Source organism: Saccopteryx bilineata, chromosome 5, assembly GCF_036850765.1.
Source record: "Saccopteryx bilineata isolate mSacBil1 chromosome 5, mSacBil1_pri_phased_curated, whole genome shotgun sequence".
Classification (NCBI taxonomy): domain Eukaryota; kingdom Metazoa; phylum Chordata; class Mammalia; order Chiroptera; family Emballonuridae; genus Saccopteryx; species Saccopteryx bilineata.
Window position 1 is genome coordinate 249,093,468 of NC_089494.1, and position 25,208 is coordinate 249,118,675.

Below are 25,208 nucleotides of genomic sequence, written 5' to 3' on the forward strand. Positions count from 1 at the left end.
TGACCATCTGCAAGCCAAGGGCAGAGGCCTCAGAAGAGCCCCGTCAGCTCCTTGCTCTTGGACTTCCTGGATCCAGAACTGTAAGAGAAATTATTGCTGTTGAAGCCACCACCAGCCTGTTATATTTTGTTATGGCAGCCCAACCAAACTATTACAGCTACCATCATCTGAAAACCTCTAGAAAATTCTAAGCTTTCATCAAGTTTTTATTGAGCACCTACAATGCATGAGACATAAAAGTGTATAAAATGATCACTGACATTTACAAACTAACATCTTTTGGGGAAATAGAGCCTGTAAATATAACCATGTAAGAATAATACACGAAATGTGCCTCAGATGCAGTGCAGAATGCCAAGGGGTTCAGAGAGGAAGATAGTGCTTGGTATCAGGGACTCATGCAAAACCTCCCACAAGAGAAATGGACTTGGGCCTGGGCCTGGTTGCTCTGTAAGACTTTATTATATACAGTGTGTCCCTAAAGTCATGGTGCACTTTTGACCGGTCACAGGAAAGCAACAGAAGATGATAGAAATGTGAAATCTGCACCAAATAAAAGGAAAACTCTCCCAGTTTCATACCTATTCAGTGCAGTTCGATGTGGGCTCACACACACATCTTTTAGGGCTCCTTAGGTAGCTATCCCGTATAGCCTCTACAGACTCGTCACTGACTGATGGCCTACCAGAACGGGGTTTCTCCACCAAACTGCCGGTTTCCTTCAACAGCTTATCCCACCGAGTAATGTTATTCCTATGTGGTGGCGCTTCATTATAAACGCGCCGATATTCACGTTGCACTTTGGTCACAGATTCGAATTTAGGGAGCCACAGAACACACTGAACTTTCCTCTGTACTGTCCACATCTATTTTGACTGGCATGGCCGTGGGCTGCTCCGCTGTATACACAGTGTTACGTCATCATCTGCGCATGCTCACAAGCTGCCACATCATCCTACAGAAACTGGGAGGGTTTTCCTTTTATTTGGTGCAGATTTCACATTTCTATCGTCTTTTGTTGCTTTCCTGTGACCGGTCAGAAGTGTACCATGACTTTTACGGACACTCTGCAGATGGCCGTATGGAGGAAAACATTCCAAATAGAAGACGAATGAAAAGACAGGCATACTGGAGAAATAAATTAATCTAATAGTAGTCCAAATGTAGGAAAATAACAAATCTAATCATTCATGGCCTACAATGTACTCTGTATTTCATTAAGTTTTATAAGCAAGAAGTACAATGAAATTTAGCTGTAATTATTTAAGAAAAATGTCTTAAAAAGCATAGAAAATTTTATCTGTCAAATTTCAGGGATTTTCTTTTGTTGTTGTTTTGAGTCTGTATCTTACTGCTCAGATTTGCAGATTTCTAATGAGAACAAATGACCTCACCTCCCATCACACTTCACTTCCCATAGACATTTTTATATCCTCTTAGAAAAGAAAGACATGAAGTCCTTCAAATTAGTATTAATTGAACATAGGAACAGAATCAAGTTTCCCTATTTTTAACTTTCTAAGAAGGTAACAAAGTTTTAAAGTACATAATTCCTGATTATAAGTAATAACCTATTTCCTCAATTCTAAGATATACTCTTCTTCACATTTCAATATTTCTGAAATAAGATACATCTAAAATTTAATATGTACAATTAATGAGTTATGGAGTGCTTCACCCTGAAAAGCTATGCTTATATTAATAGTGCATTTTTTGTCTGGCCTGTGGTGGCGCAGTGGATAAAGCATCGACCTAGAACGCTGAAGTTGCTAGTTCGAAACCCTGGACTTGTCCAGTCAAGGCACATCAGACAAGCAATCAATGAACAACTAAAGTGAAGCAACTATGAGTTGATATGTCTCAGCCCCCCGCCCCTTTCTCTCTATAAAATCAATAAATAAAATCTTTAGCCTGACCAGGTGGTGGCAAAGTGGACAGAACGTGGACCTGGAACACTGAGGACCCAGGTTTGAAACCCTGGGGTCACTGGCTTGAGCGCGGGCTCACTAGCTTGAGTGCAGGGTTGCTGGCTTGAATGTGGGATTATAGACATGATCCCATGGTTGCTGGCTTAAAGCCCAAGGTCACTGGCTTAAGCCCAAGGTCGCTGGCTTGAGCAAGAGGTCACTGGTTGAGCTGGAGCCCCCTAGTCAAGGCACGTACATATGAGAAGCAATCAATGAACAACTAAAGTGATGCAACTATGAGTTGATGCTTCTCATCTCTCTTCCTTCCTGTCCTCTATAAATAAATAAATAAAATCTTTAAAAAAATAATGCATTTCTTACAATTGACAGTATCTTAAAACAAAGGAAACATGGTAATGATTAGAACCATTGTCCATCAGGACCAATTCTGCAGTTGTCGCAGACCCTCAGGTCTCTGACGGTTGGGGGACATAACAATAGATCTTACCATGGTATCGTGGGTACCACAAAAGTCAGGCAGTATCCATATCCATGCCTGAATCAGAGAGGGAAACCGTCACAATGATTCTAGAAGGCTCTTAACTCACGGTACTAATATTATCGCCATAGCAACCCATTCAGAAAAGGGGGCAAAAGAAGTTTCCTATCATTTGGTGTCACCTGATATCCAAGCCACCACTACGTTGACCAGGGCTCTGCTTGAGTATCCCACATGAGGCATCAAACCATCCTAACTTAAATACTGGAGAGAATTTAAATGCTAGATGGAGTACAGTTCTACCTTTACTCACAGGACCCTAGCTAAGCCCACATAAGGATGTCTCCAGTCTCACTCTAAAACAGGTGTTTGGATTTCAGAAAGGTTATTATGAATTACTATTCCTAATCAGTGGAATAAACTACTGACTGCCAGCACTGTGTCTGCAGTCGGGGTATACTGATGAGTGCTGATAAGACAGAGGTGGTCCTCAGCGGCCCTCCACACCGTCTCTTTCCTCACCCAGGTTGTCTGGATTCCGCGGGCCCCGTAACACCTTCATCTCGAGGTCATGCACAAACTTCTACAGAGAGCTGAGATAGCACGAAGGACATTTATAGAAAGGTTGTCTCTAATTTTTATCCAGGATCTAGTAACTGTGTCTCTTTTGTTTTCTGCTAAGGACCAGTCCCATTGTCACTTAATTTCTTTACATCATTGTGAATGTAAACAGGAAAATCTCTGAGGCAGATTCTTATGTTGAAGTCTAAAGTCAGCCACTTTTACCAATTCTCCAAAATATGAAAATATGACTTTATATACTCAAGAATCAATGTCCTCAGCTGTAAAAAGTGGATATTAATAATAGCTATCTCAAAGGAAAAAATAAATAAATTTATAAATAAATAAATAAAGAGTGAATAACCTGGCCAAGGTCATACCGCCAGGAAGTGCTGGTCCCAACAGGAAAAGGAGATTTAACCAACAAACTGTTCTGCTTTCTGTACCACGTTTATAAAGAAAGAAACTTACTGCTCAGGTTAAAAGACGAGATGATGGAGCAAGTCCTAATTCTATATACCTCATTCATTCCACAATCATTTGGGTGATTCTATACCATCAAAGGACAATTGCAAAAAGTACTTAAAAAAGAAATATTTAATAATAATATAACCATAATTATAATCTTCATATCATTAGACTGCCTCTGTCAAATTCTCTCTATCATTTTCAGATTCTGTCTAAAAATAATTGTATAGTGTACTTCTCCTTACAAGGGTATTTAAGCCATTGTACAATATTTTCATATTTAATTTAAAACATTTATCTTAGTTAACATATCCTTATGTAAACAAAACCTCAGGTTTTCATTTTCTTCTGCCTCTGCAAAAGAACGCTGTACACCCACTTATCAGATAAAAGAGGCTAAAATAATATGATTTAAAGGGGTTTAGAGAGAGAAAAAGACACAGAGACACAGAGCTGGTAAACCAGCTAAGGATGGAACAACTCACCAGGTCTCCAGAGGGGTCTATAAACCAGCAAATACCAGCTGCCTATTATCTAGCCCAGAAAGGTGCACACCTTTGGAAGTGACAGAATTTAAGTCCAGCATGGCACTTTCAGAAAATGGCATCAAAGGTTGGACTATAAATCTTTCTTATTCTCCAGTCACTGGACATTTAAGAGCAAAGATATTGATGGGCTCTTTCTCTCCTTTTCTTCTTCCTTGTAACAGATGTATGATTCATGGATTGTCCTTTAGTGGTCTCCATTTTCATCTTATTACTTTTTCTTTGCTTCTGCTTTCTGACAGCTCTGAAAAACAGGGTGCTAAATTATTTTGTAGAATAAGCACAGTGAATAATGTAATTAGGTTGAAGTTTAATTAACTAGCTAGCTGAATAAGAAAACAGTAGGGAAAGAATTTATTGTATGATAAGCATAAATCCTCAGAATCCTAAACCATAATAACAAGGAGAGAGTCAGAGGCCTGACCAAGCAAAATATTTGAGAAAAGAAATTTCTTTGAAAGATGGTTACTATAGATTTAGAGCAATCTATTCAGGACAAACACACAACAGAGGTAAATAGTCAAGACAATGAGTTGGGAGTTTTTTTCTTTCTTTTTTTTTTTTTTTACTTTATTTTTTACATTTGCACTGCTCAACTCAGCACTACAATCTCCAAACCCTGAATTACATTTATCAGAAAGAGAGCTATATTCCGGCAGTTAGCAGAGGGGGAAAATGACAGGGCACAATAGAAAACACTGACAGCACTTAGAGAGGCTGCTCTTACAAGTCCTACGGCTAATTCCCCCTGCGTCAGTAGAGCTACAAGTCCTGACAAGTGCCTTATACAGGATGTCCACATTCTTGAAGACTAGCTTCAAAATGAACAAGTTGGAATTCGTCCTCTAAAAACACTAAACCAGCCTGACCAGGTGGTGGCGCAGTGGATAGAGCGTCGGACTGGGATGCGGAAGACCCAGGTTCGAGACCCCGAGGTCGCCAGCTTGAGTGAGGGCTCATCTGGTTGAGCCCAACGTCGCTGGTTCAAACAAGGGGTTACTTGGTCTGCTGAAGGCCTGTGGTCAAGGCACATAAAACAAACAAACAAACAAACAAAAAAAAAACCCTTTAATAAAAACACTAAACCACACAAGAAAAAAACAGATCCTTTGTTTCTGGTAGTCTCTGCACTAACTTACAGATGTGCTGCAGCTGAGAAGGACTGCTAGTCTATTCATTCACTTCCTCCAAGCTGTCAGAATCATGCCATTTATCACATCGGAGCTGGGGCTGCCGGTCCTGGCCAACCTGGAACCCTCCCATGGCTATACTGCAATGTCAGTCATTAGATTCATTCTCCTAAAGCGCAGCCAGCCCCAGGGCAAAGCTCATTCTCCATCTTCCCAGTTCCGAGCCCTGGGAAAGAAGCTCCCTTAACATCTCCCAGTGAACCAGACTCAGGCCTCAGCTTTTATCCATTCAGCATATATGCTAAGGGCTGGGGACACAGAATGAATGGGCTTGATCTTTGAGTGCAAAGACCTGGGACATTGAGGCAAGGCCTACGTCACCCCTCTCTTCCCTTCCCAGCTTTTTTTAGGGGAAGAAATTGAGGCTATGAAATCATCCAGTGAGGAAGTAGCAGAATGAGCTTGATTCTAGAACCCGTGTCTTAATTACCTTGATACCATATACTCTACTATAAATTATTTAGGTGTGTAAAATGCTAAGCATATAGTAGTCACTAAATAAATATATATTAGCTATTATTAGTAGCTCCATAGGACTGTAAGTCCAAATTTTGCTCGCCAAATTTAAGTTTTTCCCTATTTATATTCTGCACTAAAGACTGGGGCATCCTACCAGTTTACAAAACAATCATCTTTTGACTGTTTTGTGCATGTTATCTAAGTGTCCTTTCCCTCCAGCCAGGTTTTTAAAAGTAGGATAATGTCCTGATAAGTGATGATTTTGCAAATTTAATGAAGTATAACCTCTTAATGGGAAAGTCAATAAAGCTGTGCATGCCTGTATACAAAATTTAAACAAGTTTTCTTTGGCTTATTCACTTATAAGAACTAAACATGAACCAGATTTCACTAGAGGATACAGTAAACAAAAACAGAAAGAAAATAGTCCCTTGTAATATGAATAAATAAAACCTTCCAGAGACACTTTTTCAGCAGTGATGAAGTGATTGAGTATAAATCAATTAATTATATTATTTTGCTTTAAAATTAAATTGACCTAGTATTTGTCCTCTAAATTATAGTTATTTATATAACTGATAAAATGAGCTTTGACCACAAGAGGGAGCCAGCGTCATTCCAATTCACCACCAAAGGAAAATGAAGACTAAGGGAAAGCCAATTAAGATGAGACAGCTACAAAATACCTAAGATGAAAAGATCCTTTGTGATATATATGCTAAAAAGGTTACTAAAATTATTTTTTCATTGTAAAAAAAGGTTTTCATTTTCAATTTCATTATAAAAATTATTTTGAAAGCAATAGCTTAAGATAACTGTGAACAGGAGTTTAGCAGTTTTCTCTAAGAGAAGTAAGTACCACATCCTAAGGGATTTGCTCTTTGAATTAAACTTGATAAAATCTAGTACTAAAAGATACTAGAAGGTTCCCATCAATGAAAACAATGTATTGTTACCAAATAGACTAGCCAGGGCTATTTAAGAACCAATGAAGAGCCTGCAATGTAGTATCAAAATACAAGTTCAGTTTCCATGCATCATAGGCCCCCGAATAAGAGGCTGAGCTTGTTACTCACTCCTGTTTGCAACCAGAATTCCACTGTAACTAGTGAAAAAAAAAAACCCAGACAAATGGTTTATTAGAGTTATATTCCATTCTGGAAGGTTTCTAAGGAAAAATATTTTGTAAGATTCTTTAATATACCTCTTAAGTTAATTTCAAAAATACCACTTCTATTCTGCATTACTTAATGGAAATTTTTTTTAAATTTTATTTATTGATTGAGTTTTAGAGAAACAGAGATAGGAAGGGGGGAGAAGAACAGGGAGAGAAGAACAGGGGGCATTCATTTGTTGTTCCATGTAGTTGTTGCATTCATTGGTTGTTTCCCGTCTGTGCCCCGACCAGGGATTGAACCCACAACGTTGCTGTCGCAGGACAATGCTCTGACTGAACTACTGTAACTGGCCAGGGCCAGAAATAATTATTTAAAGTCAATTTGATAAAAAATTAATGGGAAATGTTGTTTAAATAGTAGGCAAAATTTGCCTGACCAGGTGGTGGCGCAGTAGATAGTGTTGGACTGGGACCCAGAGGACCCAGGTTCGCCGAGGACCTGGGGTGCACACCCCGAGGTCACCAGCTTGAGCGCAGGGCTGCTGGCTTGAGTGTGGGATCATAGACGTGACCCAATGGTTGCTGGCTTGAGCCCAAAGGTTGCTGGTTTGGGCCCAAGGTCGCTGGCTTGAGCAAGGGGTCACTTGCTCTACTGTAGCCCCCAGTCAAGGCACATATGAGAAAGCAATCAATGAACAACTAAGGAGACGCAATAAAAAATTGATGCTTCTCATCTCTCTCCCTTCCTGTCTGTCTGTCCCTCTATCTCTCTCTCTGTCACAAAAGGAAAAAAAAAAGTGGGCAAAATTCAAATAGCTGGAACTTAATGAAACATAATACATAATATATTGCTCACAAAAATTAGGGGATATTTCAAAATGAATATGAAGCAATAAAATATCCCCTAATTTTTGTGAGCAATGTCATTTCCACTGACATAAATAAATAAATGGAAAGAATTCTAATATCATAAATAGGTATGAAAGAATTGGAGACTGCTGTTACTAATAGATTCTTTTTAAATCACAAGTCATACGATAACTCAAAATTTGATCCTAACCTCACTTTTTGTGTAATGAGAACCTGAGCATCTGGTTTTCACATCAATAAAGCAAGAGGACTCAGTACCCATCATCCCTTTTAGTTGAAAAGAAGTGTTAACGTTGCAGTTAGCCCCACTGCCGCAGCAATGGATTTTCTAAATACGCTGCTGTCCTGGGGGTAACTCTGCTCTGGGCTACGGCCAGCGCCAGCTATTGGTGAGGAAGAGAAATTATGATAGAAAGAAATAAGTATTTAAATGTAAATATGTCTAAATATACAGCTCACAAAAATTAGGGGATATTTCAAAATGAATATGAAGCGATGAAATATCCCCTAATTTTTGTGAGCTGTGTATTTTTCTTGAAGTCTGATATAATTTATGAAAAGATAACGTCATCTTGCCAGTATGCGCACTGTGGAATCACAGGTTTCCTCCCATCTGAGATGCTTTCTCCAGCCTTACCTGCTCACTCGGGTGTCCACATCCAGTCTGCCCTGACTTAAACACCGCCTCCTTCAATAAAGCCTGCACTCTCACCCCAAAAATTACAATTTCATATGGAATTGGTCACTTTCTACCCTGTATTTCGGTTATTTTCGTATCTGACCTATAAAACCCTCAGCTCTTGGGGTCATCCTCATATCCTCCCTCCCCCATCAATACATAATAGTGACAACAATTAATTCAGCACTTCTGAATCCTCTAAGGATTGCTCTGTAGAAATCACACAAAGAAAACATTTTTTCTAGTAAATAAAAGAATTCAACTAACTTGTGAACTTTCTCCAATGTAGAGATGTTAGGACAAGTACTGCGTTTATGACCTAATTCACCACAGATGAAGCAGCCGTCTTTAGGGGCCTCGCAAGAATGATCTGGAAGCGCACAGTGATTGCAAATGCCACAGTGGGTCCAGGCTGTGAAGTAAAAATTAAGTTTTAGAAGAGGTTCACTCAGTATAATTTTTCATGTGATTAACCTTTATGGCAGAGAAGCATGAATAGTGTTGACTTCAATTATTGTGATGGGTTGGCAGAGCTGGTTATGATTTGGCTCAAGGGCCCAACGTTAAGAGGTTGGAATCCTTTGTAAACCAGGTAAATTCTTCCTGAGACACGGCGACAAGTTTAGCCCTTCTCTAGTGAGTCCTGATCTTAGAGCCACTGGCACCCGGAGGCTGGCTGAGTGACACACAGCCCTGTGAAAGTAAGCCAAACCAAACCCACACGGAAACAGGTTAGTAGTCACACTTCTCTATCAAACAGAGAATGTACATTTTGGTAACTGTAAAAATTAAAAAAGGAAGTAAATTAATACTGGTCTCTATAATAATTTTTTCTTTTATAAATATAGTTAAGTACAAATGTTTTCACAGGATCTCAAACACTAAGTCTCAATACTTACAAGGCTTTACACACTTTTTGCAGAGAAAGCAATGCTTCCATCTCCTGCCGTCCTACAAAAACAATTTTTAAATTATATTTAATTTGTCATCAAAAATCAATTCCCACAATTAAAATTAAAATGTCTTATTAAAATCTGTGTAAATGATTAATTCCTTATTTCTCACCCTCCTGGGCTTCAAAATTGCATATTTTATTTTAATTTATGCATTTCTCCACTCAACTCAATGCCTCATCGATGGACTCCCATTTCCTTAACTCTAAAACCGGGGATTTAGTTACATGATCTTAAAAGTCCATCCACTCCAGATCAAGCAACCTGATCTGCCTAAAAAAGCACTCAACGAAAATTTCAAAAGAATTAGTGATTTATAATTTTTATTTGTCCCTCTGGCATAATCCTTAATAAAATTCATATTTGAGAACTGTATGTAATTTAGAAAGATAGAGATTATGGGTTACTATTTGGGTAATTTTAAGACGTTGAAGTAAACATATCTAGAACAGCACATAAAACGTACATGTCCTGTTTAATGACTGTATAAAGTAAACACGAACCCTAACAGGTCAAGAACCAGAACACCCTGGTCTGCGGGACAGCTTCCACGTGCCCTTCCCGGTCCAGCTTTCCTCCTTCTGCACAAGGAACACCTGTTCGGGGTCCTCTGAGGGTCACTTCCTCGCTTTCACCTATTTTTACCACTACGTTCGTGTGCATCTCTAAACAATAGTTTTATTTTCCACATTTTGAACTTTTATGCTCTGAGCATCATTTTTTAAAAAATGAATAAAGGTTATTTCTAAATGAACTGAAAATGTATATAATCAGATGTGTTACCATAATTAAAAATGAGTATAACCAGTAATACAATTATAAAGTTATGAAAAAAAATACTTTCTAATAGTTATAAAAATATTCCCTTTTTTTGAAGAACAGTATGTGCTTATTGGCCAAACTAAATTTCACGTGTTCTTGACCAGACTTATTTAAAATAACAGAGCAACTTAAGGGTGATCCAAACCTCCTGAACGATACAGAGGTGATCTGTCCCGTGTAGTCCTTCCTCGTCTATACACAGCGAGGAGTAACTGTACCTATCGACCAGGGCTGCTGCAAGCAGTGAGTGAGTTCAGCCATGGACAGACGGCTCTCAGGACAGAGCCTGGCACATGAAAAGTGCACAGGACCTGATATTAAGCAGGCGTCCCCAAACTACGGCCCGCGGGCCGCATACAGCCCCCTGAGGCCATTTATCCGCCCCCCCCCCCCGCACTTCCGGAAGGGGCACCTCTTTCATTGGTGGTCAGTGAGAGAAGCACTGTATGTGGTGGCCCTCCAACGATCTGAGGGACACTGAACTGGCTCCCTGTGTAAAAAGTTTGGGGACCCCTGAGTGTCACTAGAACAGTGATGGTATCCGATAGCTCAATGTCTTATTTGAAACATAATTCTATGCTCAACAAAATTCGGTGCCTTATTTAAAACACTAATAATTCTAGCAGTCATACTGTACCATATAAAAGTGACTTCAAATAATTATCAATGATGAAGCTGATTGTGCTACATGTCATTGAGCTGGTGCCATTCCTAGCCACCCAACAAACAAGCGATGTCCACAATGTACTGCCCTCAACAAGCCCTGCTCAGCTCCTGGGGACTCATGTCTACGGCTTTTTCAAATAAAGTCAATGCATCTCCTATCTGCTCTTCCTCTTCTGCTGCCTCTGCCTTCCCAGCAGGACTGTCTTTCCCAAAGAGCCCTGCCATCTCAAGCTGTGCCTGAGGTGGGACAGCTTCATTTCTGTCACTTCTGCCTCCAGCGATGTTTCAGGCTCAGTTTGCTCTAGGACCCTCTTGTCTGTCTAACCATTTTTAAGAGCCTATTTATAATTAGAAATAAAATATTGCGTTAAAGTATAATTAATAAATTATAATACAAATTATATGAACAAAATAATGTTAAGCAAAGGTAATGAACATTAGTCAAAGTAGAATATGTTTGAAGAAAAATGTATTCTACAGACATCTATACCTTGGATGTGCACGAATTACAGTGCTCACAGTGCTGGTTCTCTAGAGAAACATATCGCTGACACAGAGGGCAAAATCTAGAGACGAAAGAAAGAGTTGGAGAAATTACTGCATATACTTACTGAGTTTCACAGAGTAAATAAAAGTTGGCAAGGCACTCATTACAAATTTAATTCAATGTCGAATGATGGCCCAAAGTTAAAAGTAACAGAACTACATGAGTCAGTATTAAAAGCCCTTCAGTATTAGACACATGGAACTGCACTTTCAGTGACCTGTGTGTGTCAAGGTCCACTGTGACCTTACCTGTACCCTTCTTCAACAGGAAGGATTACTTTGTTGGGTGGAATATTGGTGAAGATGCGCACGGGAGACTGTTTCCGACCCGTCTTTCCATGTTTATAAAGTGCATGATTATCATAATCTACCTAGAAAGTTGTAAAAATTTGAAAAGAGAAAATTTACTCAAATGAGTCAATATTTCTTAAGATTCTTTAACCAATAAATGAACAAGCTGATATCAAGACACAATAAACTGAGGTCTTTAATTAAAGAAATTCTTAAAAGCAAGAGTTTACTTACTAATTAGCAGCCTCTGAAAGCCTTCCATGGCAGTGAAATTTGATTATAAAAATGGTAAAATTTGTAATGACAAAGTCACATTGCCTAGCATTGAGAACAACTCCAATCTTTTATCCAATAGACTTTATAAGAAAGGCTGTTACATAATTAAGAATTTAGAGTTTGTAAGAAGTACAAATTGGTCATTACAAAACAGTCCGGAGAATGTCAAGTGCAGCATAGGGATACAGTTAATAATATTGGACTGGCCCTGGCCGGTTGGCTCAGTGGTAGAGCGTTGGCCTGGCGTGTGGAAGTCCCAGGTTTGATTCCTGGCCAGGGCACACAGGAGAGGCGCCCATCTGCTTCTCCACCCCTCCCCCTCTCCTTCCTCTCTGTCTCTCTCCTCCTCTCCCGCAGCCGAGGCTCCATTGGAGCAAAAGATGGCCCGGGCGCTGGGGATGGCTCCTTGGCCTCTGCCCCAGGCGCTAGAGTGGCTCTGGTCGCGACATAGTGATGCCCCGGATGGGCAGAGCATCGCCCCCTGGTGAGCGTGCCGGGTGGATCCCGATCGGGCGCATGCGGGAGTCTGTCTGACTGCCTCCCTGTTTCCAGCTTAAGAAAATTAAAAAACAAAACAAAACAAAACAAAAAATAATATTGGACTAACTGTACGGTGCTGGGGGTCCTGGAAGAATCAGGGGACCACTCTGTAAAGTATGTGATTGTCTGACCACCGTGCTGTATACCTGAAACTAACACAAAATAATGTTGAATGTAAACTATAATTGAAAAACAAAACCAATTTTTTAAGAAGAATTTAGCTTTTGGCATTAAAAAATTCCACCTTTGAAGATACGAGCCAGCTTGGTTGCGGCTTTTCATATTTTGTGCGTGAAATTCACTACATGTCCATTTTCGGCTCGCCCACCCTCAGCAGGATCTCAGTCTGGCCCCCCACCACCATGTGACAGAGCACAGGTTTGGAGGCCGGACAGTGGCTCTGCTGCTCACTGGTTACGTGACCGTAAGCCAGGCCACATAACTTTCACCTTAGAGATGTGCCAGAGAAACAAGATGATGGGTGTGACACGCCGAGTTCCGGGCCTGGCACATGTAGAGACTGACAGAAAGACGGCGATGAGGAGAGAGGCTGCGAACTCCAGCTCTCCCCACGATGACTATTTCAAACATTTACCTCTCTTCTCAAGATTCCTAATTCAACTTCAGTGTCAGCAGATTATCCTGAAAGTAAACTGAAGCTCAGAATCATGGTCTCTATTAGCTTCTTGCTCCAGTCCTTCCTCCGTTCCCTACTCTCCACACACATTTTCAATTTGGTTTAAAACTCTAGGGATCCACCCGCCGCTTCATTCGCCTTTCTTTAAGATCATTCTCGGTGTGGGGTCTGGATCGGCAACATCACCACCTGGGATCTTGTTGGATCGCAGACTCTGGCCCCGCCTACGACCTCATAAAACAGAACCTCTGGGGTGGGGGGGCCCAGCAATCTGTATTCTTCACAAGCCCTCCTCGCACAATAGTTTGAGAACAACTGCTGTAAACTGTCCACAAGAACACCATAAGATCTTTATGAGGTCAACACAGGTGGAACACAACTTTCAAATAAGCTTTCATGATTGTTTAGACTCCAAACAAGAATACACTGAAGAATTCACAACAGAGCTAGCTATTTAATAAGCCAATCACAAAAATGTCAGGAAATGATGACAATGGAAGAGGCCTTTAAAGGGAGAGTCCTAAGCTCCTCGTGGCCCTGCCAAATGCCTACTAGATTTACGGGGGTACACATTTAGGGAGACTGATTAACAAGCTTCAGCAGGATGAGGAGACCCTGCTAAACAAAGGACAGAATGAAATAAAATCCTGGCAGGTCTGTCAGCTGTCAGCATGATGAGCCCACAGCTAGCATAAGTGTGTAAAAGCTGGCCCAGGCCCCCAGCGGGCCTAAGGAAAGAACGAGGTTAGGTCACATCTGAAGCCCCACATTCAATCACTACATTTTAAGAGACATTAATAAAGTCGCTTCATTTCCATGGAAAGTAATGGAAATGAATAGGATTTAGGGTTTAGCACATAGCTGGTGTCTACTCAGAGAAGAGAAGGCTGGGAGGGAGGATGACCCAATAGCTACTTGATAACAGAAGGGGTGTCCCGTGGAATAAAAATTAGCCTTATCCCTTATTGCTCTGGAGAACAGAAGTAGGACCAATGGTTAGAAGTTAATAGGGAGCATATTTTATCTCAATATGAGAAAATCTTCTAACAATTAGAGCTATTAAATAAATTGAGTTGCCTTGTAAGGCTGCAGGACTTTGCTCACTAAAAGCATCAAGTGAGGCTAGACGACCGCTTCTTGTGAATTCAGTGCAGAGGATTATTACGCTGCGAAGTTAGCCTATGTTACTTCTGTTTCTTTCCAACTTAAAAATTCTATGAATATGTGTTACCTAGGAGAGGCTAAGATACAAAAATAGATTTTACTTCAAAATCACCTTAAAACAGTACCTTCAGTAGTTTTCTTTTAAGATGATTTAAATTCATAATTTCCCCCATTGCACTCCTCTTTGTACTCAATGAATATATGGCACCTTATTAAATTCAACAAAGATATTCTGAACAGTTATGAGTGTCATAAGAAAAAGATTTTTCCCAAGAGAATCTTACAAAGATTTGCAAATGTTGGAAAAGAGTATCTTAGAAAGATTTCTAGCAATATTTCTAGGAATATTCCATGCAATATAATAGATAGCAGATGGAAGAGGAAAAAAAAAAGAACCATTTCTTTATGGTTACCCAAGGAGTCAGAGAATGTATGTGTCAGGAAGGTGGTTGATTGCTTGATTTTGCATAACCTAATTGAGATTATTATTATTTTTAAATGCGGGTTTGTTGTGCTAATTAACTATAAACATATGGTATGTAAAATGCATGCTGCTAGGGTAAATTAATGTACCTCTAACATACATCCATATTTCATAGCTTCATCCACACAAATAAACCTCCTATGGAAGAGCTGTAAAGCAAACACAATTTTGCAAATTGCATATCACTAGTGGTAGAGCTGATACACCATTTTCCCATCATTATCCCTGACATTTCACTCACAATGATGATGAGAGGCATTTTCAAATAGAAAATTTCTCCCATGGAACTGATTAATGTGATGAAGTACTGTATAGAAATGAGGGAAAGCACAGAAATCTCTGCACTTCCTAACTTTTAATTTTATCTCTACGCAAATTTCTTCTGCAACATGAGACTGAAACTAGTGATGGGAAAGCCAGACATTCAAGTCAACAACCATTATTTTGCACCTACTATGCTCCAAGCATCGTGCCCGGAAAGATCAACTAGAACAGAACCTGTATTCTCGTAACTCCCTAAGGACTGGGTTCTGTTTCATTTCAGTATACTGAAAAGATCCCAAGTGAACTAACTCGTCAGCTCCATCAACCAACCTCTATCACATTAATAAGGTCTTTTACTCATGTTCTCCATATCCCATGTAACCTCATCTAAGATTACTATATATAGGAAACACTAGTGAAATTAGTATATACAGCATTGGGTAGTGACTCGTATGGAAAATGAGTAATTAATAAATAATGATAGAAGAATAAGCTGTTTTGTGTACTCACATTGGAAACTGACTTTTGTCCTACTTTATGTGTGTGTGTGTGAGTGTGTGTTTGTATTTCACTCCAAACCCATGAAATGTTTTATTATTTGTCAAGTCTTAAAAATTTCAGTTGCTGCCCTGGCCGGTTGGCTCAGCGGTAGAGCGTCGGCCTAGCGTGTGGAGGACCCGGGTTCGATTCCCGGCCAGGGCACACAGGAGAAGCGCCCATTTGCTTCTCCACCCCTCCGCCGCGCTTTCCTCTCTGTCTCTCTCTTCCCCTCCCGCAGCCAAGGCTCCATTGGAGCAAAGATGGCCCGGGCGCTGGGGATGGCTCTGTGGCCTCTGCCTCAGGCGCTAGAGTGGCTCTGGTCGCCAACATGGCGACGCCCCGGAGGGGCAGAGCATCGCCCCCTGGTGGGCAGAGCGTCGCCCCATGGTGGGCGTGCCGGGTGGATCCCGGTCGGGCGCATGCGGGAGTCTGTCTGACTGTCTCTCCCTGTTTCCAGCTTCAGAAAAATGAAAAAAAAAAAAAAAAATTTCAGTTGCCACCTTTTAATTTATAATCATATCTCAGAAATTCCTGTTAAAATATCTTCATTTATAAATCCTGGCCGGTTGGCTCAGTGGTAGAGTGTCGGCCTGGCGTGCAGGAGTCCCGGGTTCAATTCCCGGCCAGGGCACACAGGAGAAGCACCCATCTGCTTCTCCACCCCTCCCCCCCTCCTTCCTCTCTGTCCCTCTCTTCCCCTCCCGCAGCCGAGGCTCCACTGGAGCAAAGTTGGACAGGGCGCTGAGGATGGCTCTGTGGCCTCTGCCTCAGGCACTAGAATGGCTCTGGTTGCAACAGAGCAACGCCCCAGATGGGCAGAGCATCGCCCCCTGGTGGGCATGCTAGTGGATCCCAGTCGGGCGCATGCGGGAGTCTGTCTAACTGCCCCCCCCACCCCCCGTTTCCAACTTCAGAAAAATTTTAAAAAAAACTTCATTTCTAAACATGAAACTAGACTCAAACACCAGTTTTTCTATTCGGGATGATTTTTTTAAAGATAGCTTTTAAAAAAGAATGAAGCAAAGAGCTCTACTTTGAAGAATCCAGACCAATGTGCAGATGAGGTGGAAACAAGAGCTCCCATAGGTGCTCCGGCGGAAGGAGACTGAGATGCCCCACTCCGATATGGTAACACAGGCCCGAGAGCCCGCACTGCCTGGCGCTGCCCTGAGACACACCCGGCCCTGAGACACACTCCCTGATCAGGCACGCTGCCCTCCTCTGCCACCGAGCCTGGTGTTCTCAACACACTCTCCAGGAAGCCACCACCAATTACTTTATCAGGCTGGGAGCTGAAAATGGAACTTATCTGCCATCCCTTCTCTGGTTCAATCATTTTATTTTATTTTATAGCTAAGGAAACGGAGACCTGGGGTGAAAGAGTGACTTCTCTCAGGATCAAACTGCCTCTGAAAGGCAGTGCTGTAACTCAAACTTGTGACTCTCCATCAGAATTTCCTTCCATTGTCACAGCCTTCCCTTCTAACCTGCCCTTAATAAAACACTTGGTGTCCTTGGCCTCCAATAACTATTTTATTCTGCACTCATCAAGGGCTTATCATGGAAGAGTCTACGTACTTTATATTTTATGAAGATTTGCAGCACTTCTGTCTTTCTCTTACCTGAACAGTGTCTCAAAAAAGATTCGGTGATTCGGGGTTTTCTTTTCTTTTGACTGCATTGTGGTTTGGGGGCTTATACTCATCTCAGACAATGTCAGAACGAAGGCCTAATCAAGGTTTTTGGGGAAAGATCGGTGAAGGAGGAGAGCAGCAGACTTTCAAATTTTTATTCGATAAAGGTGGCTAACATGAAAGGAAAAAATTACCACAAAATGAGGCTAAAGTAACAAAAGAAAGAAAAGGAAAGCAAAAGACTCAGAAAAGAAGAGGGTGATAAGTCCAGATAAATTTTCAGAAACAAAGGCAGAAAAATCATGAAAAGGGAGGTACATCCAATAAGGTTAAATCCACTAGAACAACAATTTTCAACTGGCGTGCCACCATGCACTATCTGACTATTTATCAGGGGCACTGACCTCTTTTCCCTTAGATTGTAAATTTAAAAAGTGACAACAGCCAACACAACAATAGCCTCCTGGTGTGAATGATGGGCAAAAAAATGTAATATATTTTTTGGTGTGTCACAGAATTTTAGTAATTAGTTTCTACGTGGCATGAGATGAAAATGGTTGAAAACCACTGCACTCAGAGACAGTGAAAGCAATTTCTCCAACTAAGTATGTCATGGGCAGTAATGTTCTTATCTTTAGTAGGAGGACTCATGAAAAATAAATACTTGTTTTGTTTTATAGATCTTATTCTAATGTTTCTTTTCTTTTTTATTTATTTATATTTAAATTTTTTCCTTCTTTTCCAAGTGAGAGGAGGGGAGATAGAGAGACCGACTCCTGCATGATCCCCAACCAGGATCCAGTTGGCAACCCCTGTCCAGGGCTGATGCTCTGCCCCCGTCTGGGCTTCTGGTAACCAAGCCATTTTTAGCAACTCAACAGAGCCATCCTCAGTGCCCGGGCTGAGTGCTCAAATCAATCGAGCCAGGGCTGCCAGAGAGTGAGAGAGAAAGAGAGAGAGAAGGGGGAGGGGTGGAGAAGCAGATGGGTGCTTCTCCTGTGTGCCCTGACCGGGAATTGAACCCGGGGCTCCCATACACTGGGTCGACACTACTGCTGAGCCAACCGGCCAGGGCCTGAAATTTTCTCTTCGAAGGTTGGCTTTCTTTTTATTGAAAAGACTGCTTTTAACCCTGTCCAATACACATGACCTAATTAGAAACTTTTTCACTAGTACACTTAATTACATAATAACACCCAATATTCTTGGATTTTGAAAGTATTTCTCAAAATCAAAACTCCAGAAGTTCCTGTCTACACAGGCGACAGTGGGTCCCTCCGCGTTGCCTTTCTCACCCCCCACCCCGGTCTGCCTTTGCCTCCTCACCATTTCAGACTCTTGCCATAGTAGCTGGGACAGTTTTCTAAGGAATCTTGTATTTTGCAATTTTAATGTCTCAGAGACTACAAGAAAGGCCCTGAAGAGGGTTTTACCCCCACCTTGAGACCATCTGAATGATGACAATACAGTGATGGTTATGACAATATTAATAGCAATAACCTTTACATTTGCTGTGTGCTAGGGCCTAGGCTAAGCCTTTTTAATGCATTATTTCATATAATTCTTAAAACCATATGAGGCACAAAGAGTGAGAGAAAATACGCCTAGCTAGTGAGCAGCAGAACCAGGATTAAAACTCGGTTCCTTTTCAAATGCAAAGTTCCCACTAACTTTTTCATTCAGCTTTGACTCCACATGCGGGGCCCCTGCTGTGTGCCCAGCACTGTACAGAGGGCGACCCGCTGCCAAGGCAGGGGTGCTGCTGGAACCAGAACTCCTTCGCGCCGTGCACATCTCCAGGCTGGGGCAGCCCTCTCTGCACTGGCAACGTCAGAATCAGAAGGCCCCTCAGACAAGAAACAGAAAACTGGGCGCCCTAAAAAGGAGAGTTCGCCACTTTGAGAAGAATTATGATGTGGATTTTTCTTCTAAAGTGGAACTCAAAAAGTCAGTATTAAAATAGCTATACACTTTGGTGAAGGAACCAGTTAATATGGTTCAATGGTCATAAAAATATCTGTTAAATTTGATAATGTAATTTTTAGAATTCTATGTTAGTTTTGTAAATTTATTTAAGGAAATTATGTAAAATATGGGAGAAAAGTTTATGAATAAAAGATGTTTATGGCAGGTTTATTTATAGTACCTTTAAGGTAAAGGCAGCCTGGAAGTCCAAAGAGAGAAGAGAATGATAACATAGTCTGTTAATAAAATAATTTAAAGTTACTAAAAGCATAAAAATTATGTAGCTGCATTTAAAAATGTACATTTATATAAGACACAGTAAAGAAAACAGAATTCAAATTCATCTGCTATGATTACAAGTATCTAAAAATGTTTTTAAAAGAGACAGGAAGGGAATACTTCAAAATTGTATTTGCTGTTTGAGGAGAAATCACAGGTAGGGCTGTCCCTGCATTTTTAGTAACATTACAGGTGCTTCTTTCAGAGCTTCTAAATAATTTTCATAGAGGTATGTCTTCCAGACTAGAAAGACTGCAACCCACTGTTAGCTTGGAATACCTAGTGAAGACATTTGCAGTTACAGGGATGAAAAGCCTTCATCAGAGGGTAGTCAATTTCTCAGGAAACTCAAATAGAAAAATATAATTACGAAAGAGGAAGCAGTGCACACTGGGTGAACACACCTCGTTATGGCGACAATGGGGTTCACTTGAGAAGTCAGGACATGAACACAGGAAAGTGGGCGTTAAAGCAGAAGACCAGGCTGAGGGCAGGGTGGAGGTACCGTGGCTCCACCCTGTGACTGCGCGCACTCAGGCAGGTGGCCAGGGCCTCGGGCAGCTACGTGACGTGACAGAGGTCTAGCTGCTCCCGTCCTGAGTCAGCACACTCGCCCCTCTGCCTCTCTGATGCCGTGACCTGAGGCACACCCCTGCTCAGTGCTCGTGGGGCCTCCGAGTTGCACAAGAGAGTGCACACAGCATTCTACTGACCAGGAAAAGCTGTTTACTTCTCTCTGACCTCTACACCGAGAAAAACCCCTGCATTACGATCCTGCGGTGTTGTGAAATCGCCTGCGATGATAAATGATTAGATCAGGTGGTCTCAAACCTAACTGCATTTCAGAATCCCCGGGGAAGCTTAGTAAAATATGTATTTTTTTGAGAGTCGAGCTCTACCCTCTGATTTTGATTTAGTAGATTTATTTTGGTACCTAAGAATCTATATTTTTAATAAGCACCCCAGGGATAACAGATATTTAGGTCCTACTGGACTAAGCTACATATGGTATAATTTCAGTGTTTAACAAAATTTATAGCATTTTCATTTACTAAAACCAACAGTCTTATCAGAATATTTATTTAAACTGAATATCTATTCCCCACCATGCCAGCAGACAGAATATTTACTGTACCTGATAATCCAACATGCAGAAGCTTGGGAAAAACTGACAAATTCGGGATTCAAAAAAATATGGGAAAATCCAGAAAATGGGTAGTTCTTTGGGACTGTCATCTAATGGATCATAAGAAAGGAGAAAGAAAATAAGAAGCTGATATTAAAGGAAAAAATAAAACAGCTTTAACTGAAAAACTTCTGGTACCAGAAGAAAGTACAATTGTTCAATAAATTTAAGTCATACACAAGGAAAGAAGGTTGACCAGAGCGCCATTTACAACCAGACCTTTGTCAAAGGCAATGGACACGTTCTTTTCTATCTAAACACAGCTACAGCCTGACCTGTGGTGGCACAGTGGATAAAGCGTCGACCTGGAAATGCTGAGGTCTCCGGTTCGAAACCCTGGGCTTGCCTGGTCAAGGCACATATGGGAGTTGATACTTCCAGCTCCTCCCCCCCTTCTCTCTCTCTGTCTCTTCTCTCTCTCTCTCTCTTTCTCTGTCTCTCCCTCTCCTCTCTAAAATGAATAAAAAATAAAAATAAATAAACACAGCTACAAAGGTATGCAAAGTAGTCTTTACATACATATCATGATAACATATGTAAAGGTAGAGATGTTACCAAAAAAGTGGGAAAGAAAATGGAGCCCCAAGATTTCACTGGTTCAAGTTCATGCAGCTGGTAAGTGGCAGCACTGGAATTCAAGCCCACAAAGCTCTTTATTACTTTCCCAATAAGAGACTTTATCTACTCTCATAAGTAACTTAAGAACTGAAAATAAGTGGAATACTTAAGTCATGTTTTAAATTTTATTTTATATATTTTACTTTTCATTTTATTTTACTTTTTAGCGAGAGAGAGGCAGAGACAGGAAGAGAGATGAGAAGCATCAACTTGGAGTTGCAGCACTCTTAGTTGTTTGTTGATTGCTTTTCGTATGTGCCTTGACTGGGGGGCTCCAGACGAGCCAGCGACCTCTTGCTCCAGCCAATGATCTTGGGCTCAAGCCAGTGAACTTGGGCTTCAAGCCAGCGATCTTTGGGCTCGAGCCAGTGACCATGGGATCATGCTGATGATCCCACGTTCAGGCTGGCAACCCCATGCTCAAGTTGATGAGCCTGCACTCAAGCCAGATGAGTCTGTGCTCAAGCTGGTGATCTCAGGGTTTCACACTTGGGATGTCAGTATCCCAGGCCAACACTCTATCCCCTGTATGCACCACCAATCAGGCTTATTTTATACAGTTTAGATTTCATTTGCATTCTGTCCCCAAAGCAACACTGTTTATGTACCATAATTGATGGAGAAAATTGATTACCAATTCCTGACACTGTTACAATTTATCACCTTAAAAACTTGAAACTAAAAAATTGTTGTATGGACTAATTAGATAATTGTATTAAATACTTTGAAGTCCTAAGCCACTTTAAACTGAATAACAGCCCTCAGCCATTATTCTACCTCTAGGACCAGGTATCTGTGTGTCACTGATAAACACTGTCAGGCGACTGGATGTCTGACTTTCCCACCCAGATCTTGGCACGGTTAGCACTCTGGGCCAGGGGCTGGGTGCCCTCTTAGGGTTCTGAGCAAGACGTTGGGAACAGGGGGTGTAAGACCCACGAGGGCAGAGATGTGGCTCTGTTGTCCACTATGCTTCCAGCACCTGCACAGGACTTGGTTCATAGAGGCCATTCGGTAAGTGCAGGTGTGGGCAAAATTAGGTGTAATTATGAATACACAAAACACAGTCTATTCTTGTATTATTATTTATTAATTATTGTATTACTTCCCATATGAACCACTGTAAACCTACTTTGCCCACTCCTGTATTTATTGAAGAAATTCACTGCTGTTCTTCAGAATGTTCCTTTATGCCCACCAAAAAAAGGAATATTTTACCTATAAACCATTTTAAAAATACATGATTAGGACAATACAAAATGTATCATGATGACAAAGTTTGTTGCATTATCAAATAAGTCTATTTTTAAAAAAGACAAGGACCCAAAGGCATGTATATTTTATCAGTGCTCTGATTCACTGAGCTCTGCTAACATTTGACAGAAAGTAGATATATACATACATGTTTATTTTGCATTAAGTAATAAGTTACACACCTTGGCTTTGACCTTTTTTCCACATAGCAATTAACTTCTTGAATGTAACAGCCAGAGGTTCCACCAAGCCACCAAAAGGAGGATCTGTCACCATAATGACTCCTTCACCTTCATCTTCCTGTAAAAATGTTCTGCATACTTCAAGGGCAGCCTAGAACAAATAAAAATTCATTTCTAAATTAGGACTAGAGAGAGGCAGTTCACCCTACCTGGAGGAGAATGCATTAGGCTCAGCCTCCTTCTCTGCACTGAGACCTCACCCAGCTGCCACCCAGAGCCCCTCATTGACATCCGGAAGAGGCTTTCATTCAGCCCCTGTGAGATTTTATCTTTCGGGGTCTTGATAAGCAGGTTCTTACAATTGCAAGTTCAAATATCACCACTCTTAAAGGACTACACATTTCAAATGGTTAAATTAAAAAACTAAATTTAGTAACCAAAAAGAGAGAAACTCATTACCCATGAAGACTGTCTAAAACACTGAATTTAACAAACAGAAGCAGGGACTGTGCTAAACACTGGAGACATAAAGACGAATAAGACACTTTCTTTTTCCTCTCTGGTTTGTCCACCACCATGTGTTCAGTGTAATAGGAGCTACAGGTGCCAGTTAAACACGCACATGTTTCTGAGTGCTGAGTACACGGCAGACATAACTGAACAAGCACCAGTAAGTACGTAAATGAAGGCTCACAACTAACAGAGCTTATCCCGGCCACGACACCATGCTATTAGCACATCTTCCCAACAAACTGGTGCAAGTGCTTTTAGGAATTGCAAAGTTAATATTAACCACTGTCTAGGATATGCATCATTTTTACTTCAGGAGAAATTAATGAGACACGAATAATAACAACTCCAGTCAACTGACTTTGTAACAGTTTTCAAGTATGAACTCATCTATAAAAGCAAACCAACACTTAATAATAGGTGGCATATGATTTTAAAGTTTAATGGTATTTTAAACTTTAATAAACTTATATGTACTTTATAATAAAATATATATTGTTCTACTACTAAATCAATTTAGAAGACCCAACAGATGAGAGAAAAGCACACAACATTCTAATCCCTCTTCCCTTGGAGTGTCTTTATTCACTTCCAACTGGAAACACTACAGCAAAGGATAGTGTGTCAAGAAGGCTAATCGTTTTTCAAGTGCTGCCTGGCACTCTCAAGGACCTAAGTACAGATGATGTTACTGAAAAAATCCTGAGTTAAGAGCAGAGGAAAGAAAATAAACAAGTAAACTAGGCCTAAACTCTCAACCAAATTTTAAAAACGTGAAGAATATCTTTCCAGGAAAGAATTAAGGTTGTGATGTCCTGTCATGAGGTGCTGAGGATCCCAGTACAGACCACCTCTGGGAAAGAGACGCTTGCTTATCCCACCAATGTTGACAGTAACTTAAACCTTTTCATCTCAGTTATAACTTAAAAAGTGCCTAGCCTGTTCAATGCCACCCTCTAAACACACTTTTAACCCCCTTTACCATTAAGGCACATGACATTTTTTGTTATCCAAATCCTCTATTATTTGCTATGAAAAAATCCTGTGCAGGAAATGCCTGCTTTTTAATCCAGTTAACTAGGAAGTGCTGATGAGCAGTGACAGAGGCTTAGAGCCTCAAAGCGCCCAGCACACCTTCACAGGTGCCTGGAGACACACAGATACTCCGTGGTTGATTAGAGGACGGTAATCGTGACTGAAAACCTTGACTCAGGAAGTAGGCAGAAAGAAAAAGGGCAGAGAGTAAAATCATTCAAACAATAGTTTCCTCTAGGTCGGTCTCTAGTTACAGGGCTACTTAGAGGCTGTTACTAAAGTTCCAGAGAGGAGAGTGAGCTGGACGCCTGTTCTCCGCTGGGAAAGATCAAGGGGAACGCAGTCCTGGCAGCTCCATAAACGATCTAGAAGCTTGTAAGGTAATTCTATAAATTTTCAATAAAAGTTACATAAAATTTCCTGGACGAAGGCTAATTACATATTACTTTCTTAAAATATATGAAATTGCTAGCCAACTGTTAGGTATTTAAATGTAATTTTACTCTAATCATTATGATTCAATATAAGATGCAAAATCACAGCACGGTATTAAAAGCAAATAACTAACCCCCTGACCCACAACTGCAGCATCAAGCAGTGATACAAACTTGGTTATTTCCTCACTTATGTCCCCAGCCCTGAGCTCAGGGCCGCATCATTTTAAGAGACCATCCTGGACACTTCCATACCAATACTGCTCCAGCCTCACAAACTCAGCATCCCCAAACCCCACGTCCAAACTCCCCTGCCCTGTTTTGATGAAATGTGAATCCAGATCACACCACCAAGTCATCTTTGACTTCTCCTCTGGAACACTTATTACCAAGGTTTTTTTTAAATTGAGGTACAATGTTTTTTAAATTCAAGTATACAACATAATGATTACAACCAAGTCTTTTTTCATTTTTTTTTTTTTCATTTTTCTTGAGAGTAAAAGACAGGAAAGGGAGAGATGTGAGAAGTCTCAACTCCCAGTTGTGGCACTTTATTTGTTCCTTGATTGTTTCTCATATGTCCCTTGACCAGGAGGTTCAAGCTGAGCCAGTGACACCTTGCTCATGCCAGTG

The 25,208-nt window shown here is 40.8% G+C and overlaps 1 protein-coding gene across 1 annotated transcript in view; it reads right to left on the bottom strand.

The window, feature by feature from the left end:
- Positions 1 to 3,543: 3,543 nt before the first annotated feature.
- The window catches only part of ZCCHC4 (zinc finger CCHC-type containing 4), a 42,929-nt gene continuing 21,264 nt past the window's right edge, over positions 3,544 to 25,208 (bottom strand). The window contains exons 7-13 of the mRNA XM_066281174.1: positions 22,597 to 22,747; positions 20,492 to 20,592; positions 11,532 to 11,653; positions 11,227 to 11,302; positions 9,195 to 9,246; positions 8,563 to 8,707; positions 3,544 to 4,224 (exon numbers count right to left, since the gene is read on the bottom strand). Of these exons, the coding sequence (XP_066137271.1) occupies positions 4,089 to 4,224; positions 8,563 to 8,707; positions 9,195 to 9,246; positions 11,227 to 11,302; positions 11,532 to 11,653; positions 20,492 to 20,592; positions 22,597 to 22,747 (783 nt within the window). The 3' untranslated portion in view covers positions 3,544 to 4,088. The remainder of the gene's footprint in view (positions 4,225 to 8,562; positions 8,708 to 9,194; positions 9,247 to 11,226; positions 11,303 to 11,531; positions 11,654 to 20,491; positions 20,593 to 22,596; positions 22,748 to 25,208) is intronic.